This window comes from Hyaena hyaena, unplaced genomic scaffold (genome assembly GCF_003009895.1).
Source record: "Hyaena hyaena isolate Hyena2069 unplaced genomic scaffold, ASM300989v1 scaffold_99, whole genome shotgun sequence".
In the NCBI taxonomy this organism is placed as follows: Eukaryota; Metazoa; Chordata; class Mammalia; order Carnivora; family Hyaenidae; genus Hyaena; species Hyaena hyaena.
In genome coordinates, this window is record NW_024080731.1 from 99,952 (window position 1) to 111,805 (window position 11,854).

The following is an 11,854-nucleotide window of genomic DNA, read 5'->3' on the forward strand; positions in this document are numbered from 1 at the left end:
TAGTTTTATTTTATTGTAATATTTTTAAATGGCAAATAGAACATTCCAAAATACGTTAGTTGACCAAGATGATTGGGTGAAAAAAACTGGCATAGGATCAACATTTGTCTTCTTCTTTTCTTGTGTAAATCTCACTAACCTTTTTTCCTTAATAAAATTTTTCCTTACCAAATATTTATCCAGGGGACACTGACATACAAAATACTTTTTCATTGTGATATTTTGCTATATTTATGGAAATCTTGCATCTCTGACAATTTTTAAAGAGGGGGAAAAAGCAGTTTGGTTCACTGTTTAGGGTGTTACTCTTTGGTTGTACAGTTTTAATAAATCCTAGCATGTTGTGGTTCAGCTTTATTTAGTTTTGTGCTCACCCAAACTCTTGAGAATAAACCAAATGGCTTTCTCTCTCTAGTACTGTTTTAGCTCTGTGTCTTGAATGGAAATTAAATGCAAATGCTTTCATTGCACTATCCCCTTGTTAATTTATCACATGTTTAAACACAGCAACATATTGGAAAACCTTGTTATTTCGTAATCTTCAGATTCTTTGCACAATGATATTAAGAACAGAATAATGAGTAAAGATAAGCCGATGGGAAGCACATGTCCACAGGGCAACTGGCAGCAGTCCCACAGCCATTAGTCTGTGGTATCTGGTGAAACTGCTAGAGTCAGCTTGCGCTCCAACTGCATGACAGAGCAAAAACGAAGGAAGAAAAATATCCCTGAAATTAAAGGAGGTGAGCCTTGAAAACGCCACGTCCAAGCCTTAATTATGCTCTCAAATAGTTTATTCTCTCTTTTAAAATGCATGGTCTGATAAAACTCATGCTCTGCAGCAGATTTTTAGTTTAAAATCAATAACTGACGACGATGATGGTGATGATGATAATGATGATGGCGATGATAGTAATGGAGTAACAATACAGAGGGCCAACTTCTAGGCAAAGATGAAGTGAGAGAAGTGTTTTTCAGGACACAGCACAAGGTCTTGTACCAGAGAACACCCAAAAAATTTTCGTAGACTTGATTGATGGTGCAAGAGAGAAGCTAAGGGAATTCAAGTGTTCCATTGTTGTCTTGCTATACTGAGGGTAGAAATGCTAATCATAATCGAAAGTTGGTGATCATGTGGGATTATATTCATGAGCAAGATATGCATTCAGTGAAGATTATACACCCATGGAGAGAGAGATAAAGAAAAGGTGTAAGAGATTTTTCCTTGTCTTTCTTCTTTCTTGGTACATCTTTGTATTCAAATTTGGAGCTCAAATTCATTAGGTTTTCTTTTAAAATGTGCTTTCAAATAAGCAAACATCACCCAATACGCATTTAGACAATATTTCACAAATGACTGTATCCTAAACTTCCTTTACTTAATATAAACCATTGTTCTGGACCTTAGTCTCTGTATCTCAACAATCATGTTTCAAAAACAGCTAGTATTGTTTTGTAGATTTTTTTATGTTGGCAGAATATCAATGAGCTTGATTGCGTGTTAGGTCATAGAGAAATTTTAAAATGGCATTGCTGACCGTATTATCCATTTTTTAAAATATTGACCTCTGTGATGCCTGTCTCTCATTCTTAAAATTTGAGTTTAAAATCTGGATCAATAAATAGAACATAAGCAATTCTCAAGGCAGTTTTTAAAAGTGCTTTGTGCCCCTAAATTCTATTTAAAACTTTGTCTCCGCTTACATACTTCTCAATACCACATTATACTCCTATTAACTTGTTGTCTCTCCAACCCCTTTCCCTTACTACCTACTTACCTACCTATCTACCTCCTTTCCTTCCTTCTTCCTTTCCTTTCTTCCCTCCTGCCTGCCTTTTCCCCTTTTTTCCAACATGATGAATGGTGGTATCATCCACTGAGATGGGTAAGACTGAAAGAAAGTGTAGTCTTTGGAGGGGAAATCAAAGAGTTCAAGTGTAGACATATCATGTTGGAGATGTTCACAAATCTCCAAGTGAAGATGTTAACATGCAAGATATATAACAGGAGTCCAGAGAAAGGGGTTGGCTTGTAGATATAAATTTGAAAGTCAACAGTGATCTAATATGTATAAAGCCACTGGATTTAATACAATCATTTAAAGAATAAGTGCAGATGATGACATGATACCCTACATGGAAAACCTGACAGACTCCTCCAAAAAAACTACTAGAACTGATACATGAATTCAGCAAAGTTGCAGGCTATAAAATCAACGTACAGAAATTGGTTGCATTTCTATACACCAATAATGAAGCAGAAGAAAGAGAAATCCAGGAATCAATCCCATTTACAATTGCACAAAAAACCATAAGATACCTAGGATAAACCTAACCAAAAAAGTAAAAGATTTATATGCTGAAAACTATAGAAAGCTTATGAAAGAAATCGAAGAAGACACAAAGAAATGGAAACACATTCCATGCTCATAGATTGGAAGAAAAAATATTGTTAAAATATGGATACTACTCAAAGCAATCTACACATTCAGTGCAATCCCTATCAAAATAACACTGGCATCTTTCACAGAGCTAAAACAAACACACTTAAAATTTGTATGGAACCACAAAAGACCCTGAATAGCCAAAGTAATGGGGATAAAGAAGACCAAACCTGGAGGCATCACAATTCTGGACTTCAAGCTGTATTATAAAGCTGTAGTCATGAAAACAGTATGGTATTGGCACAAAAACAGACACATAAATAAATGGAACAGAATAGAGAACCCAGAAATGGACCCACAACTATATGGCCGTCTCATCTTGGACAAAGCAGGAAAGAATATCCAATGGAAAAAAAACATTGTTTTTTTTTTCTGTTTTTCCAGAAAATGGTGCTGGGAAAACTGGACAGTGACATGCAGAAGAATGAACCTGGATCATTTTCTTGTACCATACACAAAAATAAACTTAATAGATGAAAGACCTAAATGTGAGACAGGAGCCCATCAAAACCCTAGAAGAGAAAACTGGCAGCAACCTCTTGACCTCAGTCGCATCAACTTCTTATGAGATGTGTCTTTGGAGGGAAGGGAAATAAAAGCAAAAATGAACTATTTTGAACTCATCAAGATAAAAAGCTTCTGCACAGCAAAGGAAACACCAAAACTAAAAGGCAACTGATGGAATGGGAGAAGATAGTTGCAAATGACATATCAGATAGAGGCTTAGTATCCAAAACTTATAAAGAACTTATCAAACTCAGTACCCAAAAAGCAAATAATCCAGTGCAGTGAAGAAATAGGCAGAAGACATAAATAGACACTTTTTGAAAGGAGATATCCAGATGGCTGTCAGACATATGATAAGATGTTCAACATCACTCATCATCAAGGAAATACAAATAAAAACCACAATGAGATACCACCTCACACCTGTCAGAAGGGCTAAAACTAACAACTCAGGAACAACAGATGTCGGTGAGGATGTAGAGAAAGGGGAACCCTTTTGCGCTGTTGGTGGGAATGCAAACTGGTGCAGCCACTCTGGAGAAGAGTATGGAGATTCCTGAAAAAATTAAAACGAACTACCCTATGACCCCACATCTGCACCACTAGGTATTTATCCAAAGAATGCAAGAGTGCTGTTTTGAAGGGGCACATGCACCCCAATGTTTGTAGCACTGTTATCAACAATAGTCAAATTATGGAAAGAGCCCAAAGACACTGATGTCCATCAACTGATGAATGGATAAAAAAGATGTGATATCTATCTATCTATCTATCTATCTATCTATCTATCTATATGGTGTGGTATACATATATATATACATACACATATATATGTATATACATATATATGTATATACACACACACTATATATATATATGTAGATATACACACACAATGGAATATTACTCAGCCATCAAAAAATTAAATCTTGCCATTTGCAACAATGTGTTGAAACTAGAGTATTATTATGCTAAGTGAAATAAGTCAGAGAAAGACAAATATATGATTTCACTCATATGTACAATTTTAGAAAAACAACATATGAACATAGGGGAAGGGAAGGAAACATACGATGAAAACAGAACAGTAGGTAAACCATAAGAGACTCTTAAATACAGAGAACAAACTGAGAGTTGCTGGAGAGGAGGTTGGTGGGGTGATGCGCTAAATGGGTGATGGGCATTAAGGAGGACACTTGTTGGGATGAGCACTGGATGCTATATGTAAACGATTAATTCACTGTGTTCTACTCCACCAATGTTATGTTAACTAACTTGAATTTAAATAAGTTTAAAGAAAAAAAGAGTGAGTGCTGTGAATACAGAGAAATGACTAAGGACCAAACTCAGGGTGCTCCAGGAAGAGAAAGGTCAGGAAGAGAAAGAGGAAAAAAATATTTAACTGTATTAATAGAATTTTATGTTAAAGGAGTTTCCCATCCTATTGATCACTATTGTTATTTATTTTGGAGTTGGCATGGGACATGGTTTTCTCTTCTTAGGACTTTAAAAATTTGCTGTCTAAAATCTACAGAACATATCTGATTCAAAGTGTTTGGTCCAGTACTGTGATGCGGATCAGTATTAGTGCTGGTTGTGAGGCCAGTTCTTCGATAATGAGGCTTCCCAAGACTTAGCCAAGTAAGGTACATTATCAAATACCAAAACTACAGGTGTCAGTACATGTCAGGTAGAAATATTGAATGCAATTAAGGAATGAGACAGGAGTGTCTGGAGCTGAGAGTCTCACAAAAGTGGATAGGTAAAATAGACAGGAAGTGAGATAAACAAAGGTAATAGTGGTAGGGTCAGAATAAAGCTGTCTGACATGATGCTAGTAGACTGAAGACCGATAGGTTGTATTCAATCTCCTGAACACATTCTGGCATATGCCTTTTAGGCTATGCTTGAAACAGCCAGATCACATCAGAGAAAACCTACCATCAGCCTTTTTTTGGGCATTTCTAATTTTAAAGTGAACAGTCATCTCCCAAATGTTCCCACTTTCACTTCTGATGGTTCGAGTCATGTCCACTGCCTCCTTCGAAGGGTAAGACTCAGATTCATATTTCATTAACATGGCTTTCAGCTATTCACTGGGCACCAGGCTGGTCACTTTCACATTTATCAATTCTTTTAGGGATTAAATTGTCATCTTGGAAAAAAAAATTGTCATCTTGGCTGAGGCAGAATATCATATAAATAACTTATATTGCCACAGTTTAAAAGCCTCATGTAAATTTCCTAAATCCTCTTGTGTGTAATATTTGCCTAATAGTGTGTCTCATCTGTAATATTTGAAGATTTAGTTCTGTATGATTTAGATGTGGTGTCATAGGAAGTCTTCACAGCTAATTTTCTTTCTCTATGCAGGGAAGGACATATCTGGCATAATATAACCAGTCACATTGTCAGGGTAAGAATAAATAGCAAGCTATAAACAAACAAAGAAGAAATCAAGTCATAAAGTGAAGGAGCAATAGAAATGTGGCCAGACACTGGCCACTGGCCTGAGCCTGGCAGTATATTAAACAAGTGGGCCTTTAACTTTGCTGTGCAGGTGATTATCTCCTCTGAGAGCAGTTGTTCCTTCCTGGGTTATCTGGGTCCTTAAGGCTCTTATATGATCTAGCAGGGTCACATAATTGTAACCTATAAAAGTGTAGGAACAGAAAGAACATCTTTTTTTTTTCTTAAATAGTTTATTGTCAAGTTGGTTTGATATAACACCCAGTGCTCATCCCAACAAGTGCCCTCCTCCATGCCCATCACCCATCTTCCCCTCTCCCCCACGCCCATCAGTCCTCAGTTTGTTCTCAGCATTCAAGAGTCTCTCGTGGTTTGCCTCCCTCCCTCTCCCCAACTATTTTTCCCCTTCTTCTCCCTCATCATCCTCCATTAAGTTCCTCCTAATCCACCTATACGTGCAAACCTATGGTATCTGTCCTTCTCTGCCTGACTTATTTCGCTCAGCATAACACCCTCTAGTTCTATCCATGTTGCTACACATGGCCAGATTTCATTCTTTCTCATTGCCATGTAGTATTCCATTGTATAAATATACCACATCTTCATTTTTTTTTTTTTACCATTTCTGATTTTTTTATTATCTGTAACCTTTGGAAACTAATCACATGAAACTACAAAATTAGCAAATGTCTTGAAATCTGTATATAAAACATAAATTACCTCTAATTTCAAACTCTCATTTATTAGTGTACCACTCAATCTTTAAAAAAAAAAAAAAAGCGGCTCCAAAGATAGTCTTATACCATTCTTTAAAAAAGGAAACTGTTCCTTTTAACTTTACACCCACCCCACACCCCAATTTCAAAACACATCATTTAATTGTCTTGGTCATGGACATTTCCAAGATGAGATTTTATATTTCGCTCCCATAGCTTCTGGTTATCAGAAAAACCATGCTTTCCTCTACTGAAGGAGTTTGGTCCTGCTGATGTTGGTGTATCCCTTCCAATATTCTTCATCCTCATCTTTGCTTCTGGAGGCATTTCCTCTGGTTCACTGTCTTCATCTTCATTAAAAGCTGCTGCTACTGACAGGGTTTTTCGAGCAAGAGTTGGAACAGTTTCTTTAGGCTTACTTGATCCAAGTTTGATGGATATGGCTGAGGCTTTCTTTGTCGTCTGACTACCTATGGCAAATCCGAACTTGGAGATCTTTGTAGGCTTTGTTGGGAGGTCTGCAGCTTCTTCTTCAGCTGATTGCTTCTCAGCGCTGCGACTGGAACTTTCCCCTCCATTACTCTGGTGCCTCCAGCTCACTGCGGCTTCTCAGGCTTCTCCTCTCCCGCCTTCCCGTCCCATACCACATCTTGATCCATTCATCAGTTGATGGACACTTAGGTTCTTTCCATGTTTTGGCTATTGTTGAGAGTGCTGCTATGAACATTGGGGTACATGTGCCCCTATGCATCAGCACTCCTGTATCCCTTGGGTAAATTCCTAGCAGTGCTACTGCTGGGTCATAGGGGAGTTCTATTGTTAATTTTTTGAAGAACCTCCATACTGTTTTCTAGAGGGGTCAGAAAGAACATCTTAACTTATCTTGGGCAAAGCTTTGCATGTTTGCCCTTAACTTTATTTTCCAATATACCCTATCATTTTTGACTGCTTTCTCAGACCCTGAAACTTCAATGTGTTTATCTAGCCTCAGTTCTGTATCCCCTTTCCAATGGGATGTTGGTTATTTTTATCACAAATTAATGCTGTGACTTCAAACTAGAATGCTTGAGTAAGTCAACACTTAACCCACTAAGTGATGTAGACTCCCTATCATATCCCCCCCCTGGAGTGAGTCTGGTCTTCTGGAGAGATGAGATGAGCAGGGAGAGAAGCCACATCCCCTTCTCCCCCGAACCAGTGACATCCGTACCTGCATGCCAGGAGTGTGGACATGCATCATTTCTCACTCCGGGTTCTCCAGTTCCCTTCCTGGCTGTGATGCTGTTGTATATATCAGGTGAACCCATGTAATAGGCAACTGTATGATTTATTTACTTGATCTGGACCAGTGTGAGAAACAAAGGTTCCATGGAACTCAGAAAATCTGATGTGCACATGCTTAAGTTAGCACCTTTGTATATAAGTCATATTCTTCCCCCTTCTTCGTCTCTGGTAAAAACTTCACTCAGAATACTCCCAAGACTAATAATTTTTAATTTGGGGTATTCATTAAAATCACCTGGGGAACTTATAAAAATAAGCATTTGAAAATCTCCCAAGTAATTCCAATATGCAGCCAAGTTGAGCTCCATTGCCCTAGACCTTCTATCAAGTTTGAGCTAACAAGGCCAAGAGTAACCATGCCTCTAATTATCATCTAATTATTAATTTGCATTTTCCTCATGTAATGTCATTATGATTGAGTGGGGATAATCAGGAGTGGAACATGTACAGCTGAGTTTAAAACTTTTGCCTCTACTTGATAAAATATCTTTCTGTGTTCTTGGCTGCTGTCACTCTTGAGGTTAAAAGAATGCAAACCACTCCACACTTCTTTCAGTCTGCTCTTCTTGTTTTGTTCTTCTTTCTCCATCAGGTCTGGCTTTCTGGAAATTCTGGCAGATCTATAAAATTTCCCCAGAATTTACGGCTTAATGCTTTGATGACTTTCCTGCCTCTTAACCACTTAACTTCCTTCTCTGATCAATATTTGCCTCTCAATTGTAGATAACATTTTGTAAAACAGAGTCTGCTGAGGAATGAGAGTAAAAGAGACTTTGGCTGATGAAAGGGTTGGAAATTTGAAAAATGCCTGTGCTTTGGTCAGTGAGGGAGGTTGTTACCACCAGGATAGTGAGGGTTGAGGGTAGCTTGGGCTGACCGCTCAGGACTGCAGAGATTGCCCTCTGGCCTGAAAGTTCTCCTCAAATTTGTATCAGTGCCCAACCAGGACCTTGACCAGAATCTGCCTCAGAACCCACAGACCAGGCCGCCATCCATGAGAATTAGTCTGCTTTGACCTTGGCGAGTTCAAATTAGGTCAAATATTGCTGGTTTCACAAGGCCTCCAATTATATCTGGAACCTCTTCTTGTATTCATCCTGAAGAAATTTACACCACAATTCCCTTTGAAACATCAAAAGTAGCTCATCCCATGACCAGACATACTCATTTCTGTGGTTATCTCCTGCCTGGCGTCATGATATGTGCTTCTTATTATGAAAGGGACCCACACTCCACTGCTTACCCTATTCAAAGTTCATTCCATCATAAGCCAGCTCTCCTAGATCCTCACTTTCTTTATAGAATGCTCTTGCTACTTCTTTCCCAGAACTAAAACATGGCTTTTCTGTTAGTTTATCATTTCTACCGTGTCCTTTCCAATGCAGAGAACCACAGAACTGCAGGATGTTGTCAGCTTTCTGCCTTCTCTAAAAAATGGCATCTATAATTCCATGCTTTTCTCTTTTACCTTCATGAAAAAACATCCTGCTACTCTGAGGATTCTGCCACCTGGAATGACATCCTCTGGCCCTCTTTATCCCCATCTTCTGCTTTCCTATTGGTTAGTCCCTCACATTAATTAAAAATGCACACAACTATTTTGCCATCATCCTCTTCAACTCAAATCCTACCTTTACCCTGGCTGTATTTCTAAGGACATTTTCCTTGTAAGCACAGAAAAATTAAAGCTGAGATACTATAGATAACATGAAAATATTAGAATGTGTTTTTATTTTTTATAAGTGATCTCATTTTGCACTCTAATTTTTATTGCCTTCATAGAGGGAAAAATAAAATCAGAAAAAAATGCCATCAAAACCTTAAGTTTATCCTTTTTAAGTATGGAGTCTTTTAAAACTTTTGAAAGTAATTTGTGTTTTTTGTGTTGTTTCAGAGTCATTTAGATAACTGATCATTCAAGTCAAAGTTACAGTTCTTACCAGGGCAATTTCTCCCCCCCCCCTTTTTTTTTCCTAAAGTTTTTTTATTTACTTAGAGAGAGAGAGGGAGAGAGTAAGTGAGAACATGAGCAGGGGAGGGGCAGAGAGAGAGGGAGAGAGAGAGAATCCCAAGCAGGCTCCATGCTGTCTGCACAGAGACCAACGTGGGGCTCAAACTCATGAACCTTGAGATCATGACCTGAGCTGAAATCAAGAGTTGGACACTTAACCGACTGAGCCACCCAGGCACTCCAATTCGTTTCCTTTCTTAAGAGCAGTTCTCTTCTTTCCTCTTAAGAAAAGCACAGAAAAGTCTGTTAGTACAGACTCTCTGGCATGGAGTTAGGGGCTCCTGGTCTGAGCTTTCCCAGGCCCATTTCTAGTTTTAAATACAGTGTGCCTAAGTTGATCTTACCCCCGGGCATTGGTGTTGGCTGGGGTGCTGCTGACTGCATCTGGTTCTTGCGGAAGGTATCCTGACGTTCATGGAAATCACTGGTGCCCACCACATATTCCATTTGCGTGGATCTTACATTCTGTTGCTTTCTCATCCTTACCCCAGGCCCTCTTGTGGTTCACTGGCTCTGTCAGCGGCACCTCTTTGTATCCTTTGGGGGGAAATTAGGGAGGCCTCAGATGCTTCCTCTGTGCCACGCTAGAAGGTGTGCTGCTGAACTTCCTCCACCTTCCTTTGCCCTTTCTCATCACTTGTCACAAGGTCTCCATAAGACTTCCAGCCAGGTAAAACACAAGCCTCGCTCTGCTTTTAACTTCCTCTCAAAGCTCTGATTTCTGTGGGGATTTCTGCCTTCTGTATCTTCCTTTCTTCTCATCTATACTTCTCAAGAGAGTGGCTTCTGCTTCCACCCTGTTACTGAGACTACTTTCATAAGGTCATGAGAAACCTAATTGCCCAAATTTTTTTAGTATTTTCAGTATTTTCTCACTGGACCTTTCTGTTTTGTTTAACACCCTGATCCCTTTATTTTCCAAACTCCGTGCTTTGCTGATTCCACTCAGAACTTTTTGCCTGTTTCCTATTTTGTTTTCCCTTTCACTGCTGGTGTTAATGAGAATTTTGTCCTTGAATTGTTTCACCTCTTATTATGGCTAAGTCCAGGGAAAGGGGACGTTCTCCCTGGGTGATTGCTTTTATTTTTTATTCCCACGTTAAACTACATTCTTTATATTGCTGCTAAAAAAAAAAAAAAAAAAAAAAAAGTACTGAACCAAAAGAGTAGTTCTTCAGTTTAGAACATTCCTCTAAACTTTAGACTCATATATTTAACTACCTCCTGGATATTTTCAGGCCTTTCAAACTGAACTTGTACAAACTGAACTCATTATCCTTCCCAGCTTCTCAGGATGTATTTTTCAGTCTTGACTGACACCCCTTTCTCCTTAGCTGCTGGAGTTAGAGTACTTGGGAGTCATTTTTGGCTCTTTTAATTCTTATATCTCCTATATTCTCACAAGGAATCACTGAAGCCTGCCAACTTTCTTCCTGTTTTATACTCATTTGTCAATGATCTCTCAGTCATCACCTGTGTATCTATGTCTGTGTATCTATGTATCATCATATATTGATCACCTTCTGTTACTTGTGTTTGATGAAAAATTTCCTCTCAAAGTTTACATATTATTAAATGGTTAAATGTAAATACAAATAAAAATTTAGGAATAGGGGCACCTGGGTGGCTCAGTCGGTTAAGCATCCAATTTCAGCTCATATCATGATCTCAGGGTTCAAGGGTTAGAGCCCCGCTTCAGGCTCTGTGCTGACAGCTCAGAGCCTGGAGCCTGCTTCTGATTCTGTCTCCCTCCATCTCTGCCCCTCCCCTGCTCACGTTCTGTCTCTCTTTCAAAAATAAATAAATGTTAACAAAAATTTAGAAGGGGAAAAAGAAATAACTACGTAGCTTATAAAGACCCACATTGTAATTATTATTGCTATAAGCCCAGAAGTCAGTGCCAAACTTTTGGGTAACCAAAGCGAAAATGAGATTAGGTCAGGGGCTCCTGGGTGGCTTAGTCGGTTAAGCGTCCGACTTTCGCTTAGGTCATGATCTCGTGGTTCGTGGGTTCGAGCCCCGCATCGGGCTCTGTGCTGACTGCCAGCTCAGAGCCTGGAGCCTGTTTCAGTCTGTGACTCCCTCTCTCTCTGACCCTCCCTGCTCACACTGTCTCTCTCTCTCTCTCTCTCTCTCTCTCTCCTAGAAATAAATAAAAAAAAAAAAAAGAAAATGAGATTAGGTCAGTTACTTAATTCTTTTTATTAGAGAAAACAAAGGAATTTTCACAAGTGGTAAGCTCTGATTAGCTGAAGCTTTGTGTTGATAAAGCTTTGTTTATCTTTCCCTTTAACTTATATAAACTGTCCTTGTAACCAACTCTTCTTCCAGAGCAAATCTCCTGTGAGTACTTAATGCTGCTTGAGCATCTGAGGACCACTCCTCAAAAACAGAGATCCTTTTCCGTTTTCCTCAGTCCCTAC

At 38.9% G+C, this 11,854-nt stretch overlaps 1 protein-coding gene across 1 annotated transcript; it reads right to left on the minus strand.

Moving 5' to 3' along the window:
- Nucleotides 1–6,143: 6,143 nt before the first annotated feature.
- LOC120233956 (PEST proteolytic signal-containing nuclear protein-like) lies at nucleotides 6,144–9,911 on the minus strand. Its single transcript, XM_039235543.1, has 2 exons — nucleotides 9,776–9,911; nucleotides 6,144–6,744 (listed from the first exon to the last, which is right to left on the minus strand). The coding sequence occupies exons 1-2, from the start codon at nucleotides 9,909–9,911 to the stop codon at nucleotides 6,296–6,298; spliced, it is 585 nt and encodes a 194-aa protein (XP_039091474.1). The 3' UTR covers nucleotides 6,144–6,295.
- Nucleotides 9,912–11,854: the final 1,943 nt, after the last annotated feature.